Consider the following 20,054-nt stretch of genomic DNA (forward strand, 5'->3'; position numbering starts at 1 on the left):
CACAATGAGTTACGGCCAATTTAAACTCACAAATCCTTGACATTTCGTCCCTCAGGTGGGAAGATCACGGAACTATGGCGACGCTTAATATTGCTCCTGTTTAGTGTTAGTTGTGTGGCCTTCGACTGGAGTTCATATATAAAAACTAACTATCAAGAAGAATACAAGAGTTTACCCTGAAGAGATCGAGCGAAAACGTTGAATATTTCTTCTCAAATACTTATTTTCTTAATATACGGAGTTCGGGTTCTTTCCCACCGGTATTATTGGCTCTGGAAATGTCAGTGTATAACACGACGCCAGTAGGATAATGATCCGGGACTCCCGAACATGCGCAGGTGACATGCGCACAAAGGACTCCCCGAAATCACATTCTTCAAAACATGCGTAGCTGAGATGCGCAGTCTTCCAAACATGCACATTACCTCCTCCCTCCCTATTCCATTATGCAATATTTTAATTAATTTTATTTATTACAGAATTCTCCTGACCCAAACAATCTTTGAAAAAGATTATAAATTTTTCGATCATTTGCCGATACGCGTCGCTCATAGTAAACAAAAACATGGTGTGTCTGTTCCGGGTATTTCTTTTGTTTGTCCAATATTCTCTTCTGCATCTCATTTAATTTTAAATAATTTAAACACAATTGTATGTGTAATTTATCCTCAGGGTTAGGAGACAACTCCAGATGATGCCACATAACGCCAGGTGACGTCACATAGCGCTAGGTAACGTCACATAACGTCAGGTGACGCCACATAACGTCAGGTAACCCCCACATAACGCCTGGTGATGCCACATAACGCCAGGTGATGCCACATAACGCCTGGTGATGCCACATAACGCCTGGTGACGTCACATAACGCCTGGTGACGTCACATGACGCCACATAACGCCAGGTGACGCAACATAAGACCAGTGGTGCTACACAGTGCTCAGAGACGCCAGATAACACCAGATATCGCCAGGTGACGTCCATTAAATAACGTTAGGTGAGGCCACATAACACCATGTGGCGCCAAATAACATTAAGTAACACCAAGAGATGCAAGATAACGAGAGCTGACGCCAGGTAACGCCAAATGACGACAGGTGAGGCCAGGTAACACTGGGTAACGACAGATGACTCCAGGTAACGATAAGAGACGCAAGGTAACGATAAGAAACGCGAGGTAACGATAGGTGACGCGAGGTAACGACAGATGACTCTAGGTAATGATAAGGGACGCGAGGTAACGACAGATGACTCCAGGTAACGATAGGTAACGCGAGGTAACGATAGATGACGCGAGATAACAACAGATCACTCCAGGTAACGATAGGTGACGCGAGGTAACCACAGATAACGCCTACTGAACCGGTTAGTGCCAGGTGTACTATTCTTTCAGAATATATAGTGGTCGAGATCTAGATCCTTAAATGCAGCTTCTAGCATTTTGTACCTAGTGTGTTTGTACATCACTTTGTGTACAATATTCACCCGATGAGCTCTCGTAGATCAAATGGGTTCTTCCTCATGCTTCTCTGACCCATTTGTGAATCCATCCGATATATTCCTATCTTATCTTATCCTGAAATAAGCTAACATTGTCTATAACGTCTATACTCTGCTCTGCTGTCTGAATCGCCGGTCCAGATCGTGGTCTGTTAGTTTCTACTCTATGCTTTTCCGTTTGTATTAAATCTCTGATTTTCACTGCTTACTCAATTTCTACCTTTTGAAAAGGTACACATCATGATATCTTTGTTTTCTGTATATGAGGGGGAAGTAATGACATTCCCTCATATACAACTAATTTGCCAGTACGCAATTTACAGGATTCTGCTCTAAACCTGACCTTCACTGGTCGTGCACGGTCTTTCTGATATTACCCGAGCCTATATTAATTTCCATCTTTTTTCTAGCTGCATTATGTGTCGTTGTGGAGGATCTCGATTATTTCTCACCAATCTCCCATATGTTTCTCGTACCATTATCTATTGATTCTGGAAGCCTGTAAATGATGATCGACTTTACCCTCTCCATTTCCTGCCAGTTTCATACCTACATGATTAGATTGAAATCCAATGCTGCTTGTTTAATTGCCATCCCTGTCTCTGGCACCACGTAGTTGCTTCAATGAAGGTCTTAATCGTCTGTGTTTACCGCTGTTTGCTAGTTTTACTACTTTCATAACTCTTTCTTCCTCAACATCATTCCTTCATAATATCACAACTTTTGTTCCTCTCTCTCTCTAATCTAAAACTTTTCGCAGGACTCTTGCGTTCCCTTTCGCGCATGCACACACACACACACACACACACACACACACATACCGATCAGAAGAGTTAGGGGGGACATGATCAACACATACAAGATTCTCAAAGGAATTGATAGGGTAGATAAGGACAGGCTATTTAACACAAGGGGCACACGCACTAGGGGACACAGGTGGAAATTGAGTGCCCAAATGAGCCACAGAGATATTAGAAAGAACTTTTTTAGTGTCAGAGTGGTTGACAAATGGAATTAATCACAAATTAGGCAGTGATGTGGTGGAGGCTGACTCCTTACACAGTTTCAAATGTAGATATGATAGAGCCCAATAGGCTCAGGAACCTATACACCAGTTGATTGCCAGTTGAGAGGCGGGACCAAAGAGCCAGAGCTCAACCCCCGCAAGCACAAATAGGTGAGTACAAATAGATGAATACTCACACACATACTGGGGGGCCTCGCGACTGAGTGGATAGCGCTTGTAGGCCGTAGGCCTAATGGCCCGGGATCGATTCTCAGCGAAGGCGGAAACAAAATGTGCCAGGTTTCTTTCACCCTGATGCACCTGTTCATCTAGCAGCAAATAGGTACTTGGGAGTTAGACAGCAGCTTCCGGGGGATGTGTGCGCGCGTGTGTGTGTGTTAGAGAGAAATATATGTAGTAGATATAATAAAGGATAAATAGATTGGTTAGAAAGGCGAGCCAAGAGCTAATAGCTCGATTCTGCAGACTCAAACAAATGGTAAACACACACACACACACACACACACACACACAACTGAGACGGTGTTGATAGTGAGACGGTGTTGATAGTGAGACGGTGTTGATAGTAAAACCATATCCACGGTAGCCTTGTTTACTAGTTAATCGATAACTTGGGGGGATAGTTACCTTCGCCTTGTTGGCTAGTTGCTCGTTACTTGTTGACCAACATTACCCATCCTTCTAGTTAATGTCACGAGTGGGGCCTGGTGCAATTTAATGTTAGTTACTGAGTAATTGGCTTGTTAATTCACTAACTCTAGTAGTTGGTTAGTCGATTCACTAACTCTAGGAAATGGTTAGTTGATTCCCTAACTCTAGTAATTGGTTAGTTGGTTTACTGACTTTAATAATTGGGTTGTTAATTCACTAATTGTAATAATTGGTTTTTGATTCACTAACTCTAGAAACTGACTACTTTATTCAATATATTTAATAATTTGCTAGTTATATAATTTACACATCATTTGAATGGCAAAATCCTATGTAATTGCCTGGCTACTGATGATTAAATGCTGTTTAATTGTTGAATTATTGCCAATTACAAGCTGGTGTATCGATGGTATTAGTTTAATGTGGTTTGATAATCGCAAGATTGTTGTCATTGTTTCGCTAATGACCGCATTTGGTGATTGTTCAAGAAGTAATGACCGCCACGCAGAGAGCAATTAAAGCTAGTCATTCTTGTTCATAGATTACAATCAAGCATTTTGAAAAGAGTGATAATAAAAGTTAGTTAAAAACAGATGTTGTCATGGTAATATATACATCATATTTATGATAGTTACCCATTAAATAAACAGAAAAACTAGTGTTTCTGTTAGAGAGTAATATAATGGCAGCTGCTTTGGTACCTATCGCTTCCCTGTATCGCAGTTCCATGTCTATTAGCGCGGCATCAACAGCTCCCCCATCCACCACCACCCTCCATCCCTCCCCTGTGGTATTGTCCAGGTATCGTCCAGGTATTGTGACGCCGGTGATGAAGATGTCACAGATACTGTCCTGTAAACCTCTTCTGGATGCTGCCCCGCTCGACGCGCAAGCTGCCCCGGAGGGAGCACAGTGGTAAGCCTCGCCCGTCAGTCCAGGCAACAATCCCACGGAAAGGCGTGCGGAAATGATCCTCACGGCCCAAAGCCGTGACGACACTTCGGCTCTGGTGCTGCTGCGACTCCCTTCAGAACTCGCTGGCCGCTGGCGGGAATTTTCCGTTTTCTGACAGCTAATTTCTCATCGCATTTTTTTTTTTCCCCCGTTTAGGGTCTTCAGACAGCGGAGATTTTCGCAAATAACGCAACAGAGGAGATGATGATGAACTTTGAACAAGTTGTTGTGAGAAAGAGAGATATGAATATAACAATGCACCAAAAAAACGAGTGGAAAACAAGGCAGAGATTAGCCAGCGGAGGTATCAGGGTCGCACAATCGCTTCCTTTTGTCCTCTCGCTAAATCCAGCTTGTGATATCGCGGCCAATAATGCGGTCTGGCGGGACGCAAATTGAATATTAAAAACCCGGCCGCGGCTGTATTGGTCACCCCAGATTATACACACCTGCCCGGGGGAGAGGGGAGTGAGCAGGCGACAGGGAAGGACGGGAGTAGACGGAGAGAGACAGCTAGAAGTAGAGAGACAGAGGTATAGAGATGGGAGGAAATAAATGAGACAGGAGCTAACTCTGAGAAGGACCAAGTTTTCTCTGAGATTCTGTATTGTTTTAAACAGTTTTTGGATATTTTTTTGATTGCTACAAGTGGTAAATTTTCTTTGTTGTTCCAAAAGGTAGATAATTGTTTTTTATTGTTCCAAGAGGTAGATAGATCATTTTTCTTGCTCCAAGATGTAGATAGGTGGTTTTTTTATTGGTGCAAGAACTTGGGGAATTGTTTTTGTTTATTGTTGCAAGAAGTAGAAGGGTTTTTTATTGTTCCAAGTAGATGGACCTTTTTTTATTGTTCCAAGAGATAAATCTTTTTATTGTTCTAAGAGATACAGCTTTTTTTTATTGTTCCAAGAGATAAATGGATCCTTTTTATTACTTCCAAGAAGCAGATTGGTCCAAAAGATACATGGATTTTTTTCCCAACAGGTACATGGATCTTCTAATTTATCCACATGTTACATGGATTTATGTCTTCGAAGAGGTAGGTGGATCTTTTTATTGCCCCAAAAGGCAGGACAGGAAAGTGACAGATGGATCTAGACTTTTTTTCCAGGAAGCACTATTAGGACAGGAGACAGATGTACTTGGAATGTTTTTCCAGGAAGAAGCTTGTGGTTTGTGAGACTTGTTGGGGGGGGGGGGGTGAGGACCTGCTTGACGGGGTCAGCTGTAGCACACATCGATGTGGAGGGACAAAACTGGAGGAGCCTGTGGGATACGTATAGGAACTGGATCTTATTGTTAAGGCTTTTAAATGTGTGTGTATGTGTATGTGTGTGTGTGTGTGTGTCTGTGTGTGTGTGTGTGTGTGTGTGTGTGTGTGTGTCTGTGTGTGTGTGTTTATGTATTTAGTATTTGTTCCTGCAGAATCGAGCTATTATCTCTTGGACCCCGCCTTTCTAACCAATTTATTTTTCCTCTCATGTCTGTTGCATATATTTCTCTCTAACACACACACACACACACACACACACACACACACACACACACACACACACACACACACACACACACACACACACACACACACACATCCCCAGGAAGTATTCCGTAGCAACTGTCCTACTCCCAGATACTTATTTACTGCTAGGTGAACAGACGCATTAGGGTGAATGAAACTACCCACTTGTTTCTGCCTCCGCCGAGAATCGAACCCGGGCACTTAAGACTATGACCCTCTTGCATTGTCCACTCAGCCACGAGGCCCCATACTTAAGTGTGTGTACTCACCTAGTTGTGCTTGCAGGGGTTGAGCTTTGGCGCTTTGGTCCAGCATCTCAACTATCAATCAACTGGTCAACAGATTCCTTAGCCTATTGGGCTCTATCATATCTACATTTGAAACTGTGTATGGAGTCAGCCTCCACCACATCACTGCCTAATGCATTCCATTTGTTAACTACTCTGACACTGAAAAAAATCTGTCTAATGTCGCTGTGGCTCATCTGGGCACTCAGTTTCCACCTGTGTTTCCTTGTTCGCGTTCCACCCGTGCTGAAGAGTTTGTCTTTGTCCACCCTGTCAATTCCCCTGAGAATTTTGTAGGCGATTATCATATCTTCTCTTACTCTTCTGTTTTCTAGGAACACCATGAGATTCAGCTCCCTAAGCCTTTTCTCGTTGTTCATACCTGTCAGTTCCGGGACTAGTCTGGTGGCATACCTCTGAATCTTCTGTAATTTTGTCTTGTGTTTAACTAGGTATGGACTCCTGGCTGAGAGAAGAATGTGTGTGTCTATTTACTATTTGTATTACTATTTCTATCTGAAAACTCGAGGTGTGTGTGTGTGTTTACTAGTTGTGTTTTTACGGGGGTTGAGCTTTGCTCTTTCGGCCCGCCTCTCAACTGTCAATCAACTGTTTACTAACTACTTTTTTTTTTTTTTTTCCCACACCACACACACACCCCAGGAAGCAGCCCGTGACAGCTGACTAACTCCCAGGTACCTATTTACTGCTAGGTAACAGGGGCACTTAGGGTGAAAGAAACTTTGCCCATTTGTTTCTGCCTCGTGCGGGAATTGAACCCGCGCCACAGAATTACGAGACCTGCGCGCTTATCCACCAGGCTACGAGGCCCAGTGTGTGTGTATGTGTGTGTGTGTGTGTGTGTGTGTGTGTGTGTGTGTGTGTGTGTGTGTGTGTGTGTGTGTGTGTGTGTGTGTGCGTGTGTGTGTGTGTGTGTTTCACAGATATACAAGAATAGCCATACACAGACAATGGGAGAAGGAGAGACAATAAGTGGCTTTTGACTACCGTTAGTTCCTAGTGAGGTAGGGACTGAGAGAAGAATGATAAAGGAGAGGAGAGAGAGAGAGAGACAGAGAGACAGAGACACAGAGAGAGACAGAGAGAGAGAGAGAGAGAGAGAGAGAGAGAGAGAGAGAGAGAGAGAGAGAGAGAGAGAGAGAGAGAGAGAGAGAGAGACAGGAGAGGAGTGAGAGAAGGGACAGAAGAAGGGAGGGGGGGAGGTAGGAAGGGGGAACGGAAGGAGGGGAAAAGTAAAAAATAAAAAAAGCCGGATTAAGCCACAATTGCGGGCACGAATCATACGTGCAATTTTCTCCCTGGTTGAAGATGTGTGAGCTCCTATGATTGGTTCTCTCCAAGTGTCGGACAAAAATGGCGGCGGTCACGACTGACAAGCGCCTCAGTGACTCGAGGAGCTTTACAAGGCAGTTCGGATGTGTGATAATGGTATGGTAGACAAAATACTTAGGAGCTACAAGCACTTCGCCCCCAAGAGTTTATATGGTGTGTTTACTTATATTAACCTGCAATGTTAAATGGGATTCATGTATCGTGATTTAAGAAGTTGCACTCACTGAATTTTTGCTCTCCCTTGAGAAATAGCCTAAGCTACTCTAACCCTTTGAGAGGTATTTTATTCTCTCAATAAACGTACTTGAAATTGAACTTTTATAAGTTCTGTCCGCTCATATTCCGCCTCAACAAGCGGTAATACTATTGCACTCTAACTCAACATTTGGACGAATAGTATGATGGTTATAACGAGGTTCTTTACGGAGAGTAGCGCATCGCCTAAATACTAAAGAATGTTGGCCGAAACGCTGTGTGTATTAGTGGCTTTAGGTATTGTATGTACTAGCTCTATCTATAAATCCAACAGTATGTTTCTAAATCAGTTATGTATGTACTTTTCCTGAATAAAAATTTTTAATTTAATTTAATGTATCAACGACTTCTAAATTTATATTAGACATTAGATTAGACATTATATTAGAAAGAGACAACAACGTCTCTTTCTAGGCGATTAACAAAGTATAAACAACAGAGCTCCATCAAGAAACATATAATCTCTTCTCACAACCAGACCATCGCCAGAGAAATCTTAACAAACAACACAGAAATCATCGATAGATACAGCGATAGCAGGCGGCTCAACATCAGCGAGGCACTACACATCAAAATAGTCAACACCAGCAATCAACAGCCAATTAATGCACAACTATATTCTACCCACTTCAAGACCCCGAACCAATGTGGAAGCAGCAAGAGGAGGTTGGGCCAATAGGCCTTCTGCAGTTACTTCCATTCTTATGTTTTCATACCCAATTTATACCCATTGTTTCGTGTATATATATATATATATATATATATATATATATATATATATATATATATATATAAATCTGGGGTAACTTATTGGGAATATGAGAATAATGACGGAAGAGCTCTGAAAAATGCTAAAGGACGTGGAAAACATAACAGGAATCGTCCCTTAAGTGGCTCTTGAAATCCAATCCCAGCCAATGCAAGGCAATGTGATTGAGAACTGGAGAAAACAGGCAAAGAAATTCACTCCACCTGAACAGAAGTCAGCGTCTAGAATCTGGAAAGAGAAGAGGACCGAGGGAATTTTTCCTTACGTCGAGCCTATCACCTGAAGTACAAACGAACAAGATGAATTTTTAATGAATACAAAGTTCGTCATCACGAACGTTAGACCAATTCTGGAGAATGCAGCACCAACAAAGACATCTCACTTCGTCAGGAACATGGATAAAATCTAAAAGGTAGAGAGGTCTGTCATAAGGCTCATTGCAAAATGAAAGGACGCTGAAATATTTAACTATGAGAATTATTTTCCTTAGTATATGACTTATCTTTATAACAACTTTATTGACAAGATATACATACAAGTTTGCAGAAAATAAGGTATTTCGTTAGGTCTTATTGCAGTGAGGATGCTGCTCATATTCACTGCCACACAAGACATTGAGGATTCTGCTCATAATCACTGCCTCATGAGTTAGGAGAGAAGCTGAGAGACAATTTAAAAATAACATTGCAGTACACCAAGAACTTCAAAAAAATCTTGTAGCTCTGAGGCAAAGTGAAATCGACACCAGTAATTCCATCTATCATCATACCATCATGCAAGAGGAGCCACACATCTATGGTTCATCGAATAAAATCAGCAGACTTCTAGATGTTACTACTGCTCGGCTTAGACTCGGTTACAAGTATCTCTGGGAATTATCATTATCTGCTGATGTAGACCTGACCAAATGTAAACTGTGTCAACAAAATTATTCGCACACCCTCCGTCGCTATGTGATGGAGTGCGAAAAGATACGTAAATTCAGAGATAATTCTATAACCAATGTTCCAGCAATGTGTAAATATTTCATTCAAAATGATCTGCTACCAGAAATCTTGGCCAAATATTCCCAGTTTGCTAACTGTAGGTAGTAACTACGTGACTAACCTATCCACCGCTGCCCACTGGATGGGGGGCGGTGTGCAGGACAAACATATCAATTGTGACACTAGCTCTCCACATATGTCAGTTGCTTAATTTAGAAACTGTACTTGTGGTCGGTCTCGAGCCCATTGTTGATGTGATGATGTGCACTGAATTTTGTAACTAGCTCAGATTGTAACATGTAACTTGCTTAGCTAAATGAATTGTGGGGTTCAGAGCCCATTATGTGCCTCTGTAACCATTTCCACTACCGCCCACAAGATGGGTATAGGGTGCATAATAAATGAACTAAACTGCAAAAGCAGGAAATGGCTGCTTGAATTTAATCCCAATAAGTATAAGATAATGAATATGAGAAAGGGAGAGAGAAGACCAAAAAGCATCTACACAGTAAGGGAAATGCAACTACAGGAATGTGAGAGAGCGAGAGCGAGAGAGAGAGAGGTATTTGGGAGGATATAATTCCGAAACTAACATCAGAGATACATATAAACTGAATAACATTGGCAGCATATGGGACGCTAACACTTTAGAACAATATTGGAACATGCAGCACCAGCAACGAGTCCGTAGCCTGTGAACCATAAAGTCAAAACTGAAAATCTGCAAAGGTTTGCAGCAGCAAGATTGGTGCCAGAGCCAAGAGTTTAAGCTGTGACGATAAGCTAATAGAACTAAATCACACAATCTTAGAATATAGAAGGAACAGAGGGGAAACAATCCATCAACAATCAGGCACAATCTTAGAATATAGAAGGATCTCAACATACAAGATACTTAGGGGGAATATATAAGGTGTACAAGGATAGCCTCTTCAGATATAAAGCAAGCAGGACAAGAGGATACAGGTGGAAGCTAGAATCTCAAATGAGCCGAAAGAATATAAGGGCGTCCTGGTACCCTGTACGGGTACCAGTGTACGGGTACCTACCCTGTACGGGTAGTCAACAAGTGGAATGGTCTAAAAGAAGGTGTAGAAGCCACCTCACTCCACAACTTTAAGGGCAGATTTAACAAAGAATTTGAACATCAGAATAGTTCAATTGAGACGGAACAGGTCAGTAGTCGTGGCACTGAGAGCTATAGACCTCATCCCCCCATGTAGTAACACACACATGGGCAGGGTTTCTCTCACCTGATGCTTCTGTTCACCTAGCAGTAAACAGGTACCCGAGGTTTAGCTCGCTACTTCCTGGGATGTGTGTATTCACCTAGTTGTATTCACCTAGTTGTGTTCGCGGGGGTTGAGCTTTGCTCTTTCGGCCCGCCTCTCAACTGCCAATCAACTGTTTACTAACTACTTTTTTTTCCACACACACACACACACACACACACACACACACACACACACACACACACACACACACACACACACACACACACACACCAGTAGCCCGTGACAGCTGACTAACTCCCTGGTACCTATTTACTGCTAGGTAACAGGGGCATTCAGGGTGAAAGAAACTTCGCCCATTTGTTTCTGCCTGGTGCGGGAATCGAACCCGCGCCACAGAATTACGAGTCCTGCGTGTTATCCACCAGGCTACCAGGCCCTTGTGTGTGTGTGTGTGTGTGTGTGTGTGTGTGTGTGTGTGTGTGTGTGTGACTGAATTATATGTAATATTTATTATTTATTTATTTATTTATTTATTTATATATATACAAGAAGGTACATTGGGTTTGTGAGAGTACATAGCATTGATGTGTTTACATTCTTGTAAAGCCACTAGTACGCACAGCGTTTCGGGCAGGTCCTTAATCTAACAGGTAATATTAACAAGGTAAATTCTTGCAAAATGTAAACAATGTTAACAGGTACATTGTAGGAAAAATTTGATAAAGATTAGTAGGTACATTAAAGCACATTGATAGCTTTGATTGATAGCACTGATAGCTTGATTGATATTTTGACAAAGATTAGTAGGCACATTAAAGCATATTGATAGCACATATAAGATGACAGCAATGATCACAATGGGAAAGTTATATGGTTTAGGTGTATATATATATATATATATATATATATATTGGGGCGATTGGGTAGCACTAGATACAGTGCGAGTTTAAAGCACTAGGTAGGAAACTATGAAGATGAAATGAGGTACTTTTTGGTTTTGTGTTTGAATAAGGCAAAAGTCGGACTGTTGGACTTGCATAATAGACATAATAGAGGAAAAAATAGGCCATTCCTTACCCTGTGTTTGTCCACCACGAGACCGTGGAACGCTATGTAGACCTCTGCGCTCTGGAGAGTGCATACATCGACCCTAAATTCGACTTCAAGAGGGGACAAGTGACCTTCCTGGAAGAAGATGAAGACCCGACAGGAATACCAATACCACCGCTAACATTCGGGAAGTACATGCGAATACCTCCTGGCCGAGACACCACCAAGCAACAGTGAACTTACCTCTCACCATCTCAATAAGGAAGACGCCTCCTCCAAGCCAGACAGACCACCTCAAGTGAACCAGGACGACATCACCCTGCCCCACCACTAGCCTCCTGCCGCCCAAGAAGAACTTAAGCTACAGGCTTTGACTGAAAAAACATCTCCAATCCAAGGTGGACGGGCCACCGAACTTTCAAGCCTCCTCTCTCCACATCCAAATCCTCTTCCAAGAATTTCATCGCCCCATCCTTCTTCCTCCCACATCCTTTCCAAGCTCTTTGGACATCAAAGCGAAAAGCGACCGGTTAGAAAGGCGTAGCCCAGGAGCTAATTGCTCGATACTTCAGGCACAAATAGGAAATACAAATAGTAAATATACACACACCAACCAATGCAATTTCTCGATATATTTATATAATTCCTTTATATAATTCATATATATTTTTGTACCTCTGTGTGCTTCAGGGAACAACTATAAATCTAAAATACATTTGTGTCTCCTGGAGCAGCTGTCGTCTCAAGACCTTTAATATTCTTTCTTCTGGAATATTTCATAGATGCTACTTGTTAATAATTCACATAACTTGAGACTTTGACGCTAGCGAGTCGTATTGCCCGGAGCTTCCAGTCTCCGCCCACCGGCAACTGTTCCTTACTCCGATTGGCTACTCTATACTCAATGGGCGGAGTCTGCTTTCCCGCCGTAACACGAATTTTACTATTGTTAATCATTTATGCATTATTTATCGCCAGTAAGATGCATTACTATTTGAATCATTACCCCACTTAAGAGTAAAATTATATCTCAGGTCATTAATGCCGAATTTATGCAGTCTAGAAGGATGTCATTTTCTCGCGGATCATCGCGCATCTGGCACATCAGGTTTGTTATTGATAAGCCAAAGCCAAAACCACGTGCTCGGTACTATAGTGTCGGATTACCGCGGTGACAAGCGGTGTGGCTGGAGTCTGTAAGTCACTAGGCACCTATGACTGCCAGCATCGTCCAGCTGACTCGCCACTCTGCCCCCAACACGCCTTTAGTGTTCCGTATTGAAGTCCCAACCAACAGCAATACAGCACATCGTCACATTGACCTTCTGAAGTCCACGTCGCGGTGTACCGGTGTTCATCATGGGGAGTTACCGGCATACAGTGTTTTGATTCAAAAGACAATTTTCCTATAAATTTTGTTGTGGTTGTTGCATGTGTGTCGGGATTTCCTCGCAGCTCAAGTGGTACCGGGTTTTAGACGCAAGAGTTAAGGGAGAACGTTAGAAATTAGACCCTTGAGGTACGAAAGAGGGGTGAACTGTGGCCGTGCTTGCGTCAAGTACTGAGTGAATTGCCTCATTGCAACGGGACTCTCCTCAGTGTAACAGGAATCTCAGTGTATCAGGACTCTCCCCAGTGCAGTAGTACTCTCCTCAGTGCAACAGAATTCTCTTCAGTGCAACAGAACTCTCCTCAGTGCAAAAGAACTCTCCTCGGTGTACCAGGGCTCTCTTCAGTGCAACAGGACTTACCTCTGTGCAACAGGACTCTCCTCGGTGCAACAAGACTCTCCTCGGTGCAACAAGACTCTCTTCAGTACAACAGCACTTCAAATTTCTCTGTATAATCTCACGATCAAAACAAAGTCTTAATGAACAGAAATAACAGATCTTTTCTTGAGCTTGAGTTTAATCAAGTGAACTTTTGATTCGAAACACTTGAAAACTTGAGATCTCAAGTTTTCCTACGAGCTCTTGACTCGTAGGAATTAGTACAAGTAATTATAAAAGGCGCCAAGCGGGGAAGACTGTAGCAGGAATTCCTACAAACCATTGCCAACAAATACTTAGTAAAGCTAAAGACCTAAGTTCTGCAGCTTCCGAATACATGCACGAAGTTCTATACCCCTTTAAGTCAACAGCTAGCCCATGGAAAACAAAAAGACTGGAATCTAGAACCAATCGCCGATTAGATTCCTGAAACTACCACTCAGAACTGATTTTTATAAACTTCCATCCCTCTCCTTACCTTTCCTTTCCTTAGCATCATACCCCTCCCCTTCCACCTGTACTCTACCCAGCCAGCACCCCCAAGGCAACCATGTACGGGCTGGAGAACGTGAACCTGGAGGCCATGAACCGCCAGTGGATGGCCTCGCCAGGCTACCTGGACTGGGACGTGGCGGCGGCCACTACCACCTCCGCCTCCTCCTCCCCGGCGTCCTCATGCGAGGCTGCCGACTCCTGGCTGCCCTGGACCACCTCCCACAAGTCCCCACAGGTGGGTAGTTATGGGTTCCTGGTGTTGTGGACAGTTATAGGGGTGCGGGTGGTCTTCCAGCTGCCTTGAGGTTACCTTGAGGTGCTTCCGGGGCTTGGCGTCCCCCGCGGTCCGGTCGTCGACCAGGCTGTTAGGCTACCAGGCTAGATCGAAAACGTTGAGGAACATACAATCTGTTGACGCAACTGGGTTCCTAGCAATAGCTTGAAGCCTATCGTCTATATTCTCATTCCTTCTGTTGTACTTTGGGCATCCAGCTCTTCATTCGCGAGGGAGTCTCTCCTGTGCAGGACTGAAAACAGCAGCTAAGGTGAAGCTGGGCTCACGCAAACCTAACCACACACATTTACTCCTGGTTAACTCACTGTATTTTTTCGAATATATCATTTTGTTTATGGTTAAGCCTAGGATAGGTTAATCTAGGTATTTTGATACGACAATTATCTGTACTTCAACTATCTATATTTCAGTCTAGATTTGTTAAAGCGGCAGCCGACCCCCAGAGATGCATTCATAAATTTGAACATTATACATATTATATATATATATATATATATATATATATATATATATATATATATATATATATATATATATATATATATATATATATATATAAAATTTAAGTTCTATGTATAATTAGTCTAAGTTGAAGTTAGGCCAGTAATTGCCAACAACCTAAACATCTAACCTGATCTACGCCTAAGACACATTCATCAATATTAACATGTTATTCACTCAATATAGGTATTTCCTTAAATTTCAATTAATATTATTATATATTTTAGCATATTGTGCATACTTAGCCGTAGATCAGGTTAGGTGTTTAGGTTGGTGGCAAATATTTTCATATGCAGTACGTGGGTAAAGTATTTATAGAGTTGCGATTCGAACAGAGGTCGTCAGCGAATCACTGTCCGAGAAATTTTCGAACGTCATCAGACGTTAGTCGTGAGGGGGGAAAAAAACGTTTTTCTTCCATTAACAAGGGTTTTAGCGGCTGCATGGATTGAATATTTGTCCTTTATTGATAATGACTGGCCGCAGCCCCTCCTCGTCAACAAAGGCCTCTGTTTATGAATGAAAAACGTTTTTTCTCCCGCCTGATGACGTATGTACTTTTCTCGAGCTGTGCTTCGCTAACGATCTATGTTCGAATCGCAAGACTAAATGCTTGATTGATGAAGATTAAGCCACCCAAGAGGTGGCACGGGCATGAATAGCCCGTAAGTGGTGGCCCTTTCGAGCCATTACCAGTATCAAAAGATGATACTGGAGATCTGTGGAGGCGCAACTGCACCCTGCGTGACGGGAGATGTCTCCCGGACCAAGTGGTGACCAAATGGTGCTAAATGCTTCACCCCACGTACTATAAATAATCGCCAAATAAACACGTATCCTCGCCTACGCCTAACTATTCACAGAACTCCAATGTCTAATAATATTAATTTATACTCGAGAAAAAACATATTTTTATTACACAGTTCTTTAAAGTGGATGAATGTGTCCGCCGGTTTCACGAGCCTAGCCTTAGAACGGGTTGCTAAATGCACTAAATGCTTCACCCACGTACTGAAAATATAAATAGTTATCGACAGAACCTAACCACCTAACTTAACCTAAACTAGGCCTAACAATCAAGTAATATATGTTTGATAAAATACCGATTTTGAATACGTTAAAATTGATGAATGCTTCTTTTGTGTAGTCCTCTGCATGGAGGATGGGGGGTTGGAGGGGGACAGGGGCCGGCTTCCTGTCCCCGTCCAGGCCACTAGAGAGAGGGTTGCCCTCAGGTAAATTCGGGTACCTAACGTGCAATCACCGAAATATATTTATTTTCACTTTCTACGGCCTCTAAATACGAAATTATCTTCAAATAAATCTTACGCTATTTACAGCAGAATAAAGCAAAATTAAATATCCATGTTTGACTTTGTTTATTGATGCTTGTTTGTTTATTTGTATAATATACTTTTCAAAGCAACACTTAGGTAAAAGAGTATTCAAACTTTTGAAAATCAAATCAAACAATGTTTAAACAACTGGATACCCAAAGGCGAATTTCTGAGTATATACAGTGAGAACTTACTTAAATTTAAAACTTCAGTCATGAAATATATTCGAGACAGAAATATACTCGGTGGTTGGAGAGTAAGCTATTGTGTTGGGCTTAATAACCAAATAACTTGATAAAACCAAACCTAAAAAGATGGTTCATGTCTTGCAAGTCCTATAGTTCACGCCCCCCCCCCCCTGTGAACTATAAGACTTACGACCCCCATAACCCACAGCTCAGTGGGGGGGGGGGGTTTAGACCCCCCTCCCTCTTCCCTTGCCCAAATGCTCAGGGAAAGTGTTGACCCCCCCCCCCCTCCCTCCTCCTCCTCCCTCAGCTCCCTAAAAATCTATCCCAGGGAGTTAACAAAAATTATCATTGCCAAAGGCATCCTCTTCCCCCTCTCTACCTCCTGAAGGACTAGCCCTCAGGAGACATCCATCAGATAGTCAGCGTTCTCATCCCCTGCTCGTCCACCCCTCCAGGAGGACTCCCTGCTGGCCTCGAGTGCGCGCGAGAACCGTCGGCGGCGACGCATGTGTCCCCTGACGCAGGTCCGGCAGCGCCAGGCGGCCAACATGCGCGAGCGACGCCGCATGGCCTCCATCAACGACGCCTTCGAGGGCCTCAGATCCCACATACCCACCATGCCATACGAGAAGCGCCTTTCCAAAGTGAGTCGTCGCCACTCTCTCTCTCTCTCTCTATGACGATATTATCTCCTCCATAATACCCAATGCCCGACTCTACCTAACCTAACAATGCCCTCCTGGTGCCCCAGGTGGACACGCTGCGACTGGCCATCGGCTACATCACCTTCCTCTCAGACATGGTGGAGACGAACCCGGAACTCCAGCCGCAGGATCCAGTCAACAGTAATAATAATAATAATAATAAGATCCTGGTCAAGAGCAATGTTGATGTGTGTAAGTACTCCTCTGCTGGTCGAAGACTTGTTGATGTTAGTACTTCCCTGCTGGTCGTAGACTTGTTGATGTTAGTACTCCCCTGCTGGTCGTAGACTTGTTGATATTAGTACTCCCCTGCTGGTCGTCGACTTGTTGATGTTAGTACTCCCCTGCTGGTCGTCGACTTGTTGATGTTAGTACTCCCCTGCTGGTCGTCGACTTGTTGATGTTAGTACTCCCCTGCTGGTCGTCGACTTGTTGATGTTAGTACTCCCCTGCTGGTCGTCGACTTGTTGATGTTAGTACTCCCCTGCTGGTCGTCGACTTGATGTTAGTACTCCCCTGCTGGTCGTCGACTTGTTGATGTTAGTACTCCTCCTCTGTTGGTCGTAGACATATTGATGTTGTACCTGTACTCTTGTAAGTTGTATCTTAATTCGCACGGCAGCTAACCTTCCTTTTGCTGATCTCCTCGACATATCCATAAGAGAATCCGTTATTGATCAGGACCTGCCCCACTCTCCCGAGTTCCTCGTCAACCAGCTTCCAACTGGAGCTGTGTGTGTGAGGGCGCGGTTGACGTATACATTGACAACACTCCGCTTGTACCTATTAGGGCACTCACTCTTATTATCATGACACATTCCCATGTTAGTTCCCTTAGTGTAGAATGCGGTGTTAAAACCACCATTCCTTTCCCAGACTATTGCATCTAGGAAAGGTAGTCTACCTCTACTCTTAATCTCGTAGGTGAACCTTAGCATTGAACTTCGTTCGAATGCATCGTTAAGCTGCAGCAAGTGCTCAATATCAGGAACCTGCAGGAATATGTCTTCTACATATCTACAGTCTACTGGGCTCTATCAAATCTACATTTAAAACTGTGTATGGAGTCATCCTCCACCACATCACTGCCTAATGCATTACATTTGTTAACTACTATGACACGGAAAAAATTCTTTCCAGTGTCTCTATGGCTCATTTGGGGTACTAAGTTTCCACCTGTGTCCCCTTGTTCGTGTCCCACCCGTGCTAAATAGTTTGTCTTTGTCCACCCTGTCAATTCCCCTGAGAATTTCGTAGGTGGTTATCATGTCTCCAGTCACTCTTCTATTTTCCAGGAACGAGAGGTTCAGGTGTGTGTGTGTGTGTGTGTGTGTGTGTGTGTGTGTGTGTGTGTGTGTGTGTGTGTGTGTGTGTGTGTGTGTGTGTGTTAGCACAACATAGGTCACGTCAGCGTGCGGGTGTCCAGTCGCGTGTAACATACTAACAGAATGTTTTGATCTCGCTGCAGATGGCGGCGGGGGCGGCGTGGCGGGCGAGCACCACACCTTCACCGAGCTCTCGTGGGCACCCCAGCGGCAGGAGGTCATCAACGGCAGAGTCAACACCTCCCTCTGGACCCCCACCCACGCTAACTGACACGCCCGTGTCCACCCACGCCCACGCTAGCCGACACGCCCGTGTGCAAGCAAGCACTCTCACCACCCGTGTCATCGGCAATGACGACTAATCAAGCTTATCCTCATCGTCCTAGATAATAACCTCATTTACATTCAGAATTGTGAATTCTTGAGGAGAAAATCAAACCACACCCTAGTCAGTAGTTATATGTTATGTATAGTGTGCCCTTGGGGTAGACAGCCCTGAGGGTCGTCCGCTTGTGTGTCCCTCACTCTAGTCTGTACCTATGTGGCATCTCAAGGTCCTACTCAACCCTGAAAGATCTCAAGGTCCTACTCAACCCTGAAAGATCTCAAGGTCCTACTCAACCCTGAAAGATCCCAAGGTCCTACTCAACCCTGAAAGATCCCAAGGTCCTACTCAACCACAAAAGATCCCAAGGTTCTACTAAACATAACAAATTTCAAGATCCTCAAATACCAACAAAAAAATCAAGGTCCTATACAACCCCTCCAAGATGCCCAGGTCCTATACAACCCCTCCAAGATGCCCAGGTCCTATACAACCCCTCCAAGATGCCCAGGTCCTATACAACCCCTCCAAGATGCCCAGGTCCTATACAACCCCTCCAAGATGCCCAGGTCCTATACAACCCCTCCAAGATGCCCAAGTCCTATACAACCCCTCCCAGATCCCAGGAAGATGTCTGTCTTCCTGATGTCACCGGAAGATGTCTCTGGTCTCCCGTATGATATACATTGTCTCTAAGGGTAGACCTATACATGTGTATATTTTCCGCTGTATCAAATGTGTATTGTTAAGTCGTAGAATGATACTCGACTGTACATGTAAATACATTGAAATACAAGTTCTTTGTAATATGGTTACAGTCCGTGTAAAGCTGAAGCCGTTGAATATTAACGCGGCATTGATCAAATTTTGCAATGAATAAACAGGATGCAATTTTGGATGATTTTGCTAGAGTGTTCTGTTGATAAATTCATTATTATAAATATATGTATGCTGTCTCTCTGACCCCTTTCCCCCCCCCCCTCCCCCCTTTTTACACCTCATCACCCCCCCCCCTCCCCACTCATCCTCCCTCTTCACCTTCATCATCCTTACCCCCCTTTTCACCCTACCCCCCCCCCTCCTGCCAGCCCTCCCCTTCATACATACATTCATTATTAATTTTAAGGCAACTCTCAGTTCTGTACAAAGTATGTATTCTGTATATTATGTATATATTCACCAATTAAAAAGGTAAACAACGATGTATTGTTATTTAACCAAATAAAATAGTTGATGCAATAGTAATTATATTTCGTTCAAATAACGATTTACAATAAAACAAAAATTGTAGAGAATTAATACAGTTAAAAGGATGGTTTAAATCTCTTAATAAGAGAATACACTACAGCATTTAATTCCTGGCCTGATCTTACGGTATGTTTTTTTTTTATTTCCTTGTGCTGTGTTTTTGTTATTTCATTGTGCTGTGTTTTTTGTTATTTCCTTGTGTTGTGTTTTTGTTGTTTCCTTGTGTTGTGTTTTTGTTATTTTCTTGTGCTGTGTTTTTTGTTATTTCCTTGTGTTGTGT

General features: G+C 43.2%; 1 protein-coding gene across 1 annotated transcript; it reads left to right on the forward strand.

The window, feature by feature from the left end:
- The first annotated feature begins 12,635 nt into the window (after positions 1–12,635).
- Positions 12,636–19,518, forward strand: LOC138351870 (pancreas transcription factor 1 subunit alpha-like). Its single transcript, XM_069303872.1, has 4 exons — positions 12,636–14,083; positions 16,628–16,816; positions 16,924–17,068; positions 18,345–19,518. The coding sequence occupies exons 1-4, from the start codon at positions 13,904–13,906 to the stop codon at positions 18,470–18,472; spliced, it is 642 nt and encodes a 213-aa protein (XP_069159973.1). The 5' UTR covers positions 12,636–13,903; the 3' UTR covers positions 18,473–19,518.
- Positions 19,519–20,054: the final 536 nt, after the last annotated feature.

Source organism: Procambarus clarkii, chromosome 51 (genome assembly GCF_040958095.1).
Source record: "Procambarus clarkii isolate CNS0578487 chromosome 51, FALCON_Pclarkii_2.0, whole genome shotgun sequence".
In the NCBI taxonomy this organism is placed as follows: domain Eukaryota; kingdom Metazoa; phylum Arthropoda; class Malacostraca; order Decapoda; family Cambaridae; genus Procambarus; species Procambarus clarkii.

Excerpts from the sequence above, each read along its gene's own strand:
- LOC138351870 (XM_069303872.1), top strand. The coding sequence starts at position 13,904 with ATGTACGGGCTGGAGAACGTGAACCTGGAGGCCATGAACCGCCAGTGG. Across the intron at positions 14,084-16,627 it reads CCTCCCACAAGTCCCCACAG|GAGGACTCCCTGCTGGCCTC; the intron begins GTGGGTAGTTAT and ends CCACCCCTCCAG. Across the intron at positions 17,069-18,344 it reads CAAGAGCAATGTTGATGTGT|ATGGCGGCGGGGGCGGCGTG; the intron begins GTAAGTACTCCT and ends ATCTCGCTGCAG.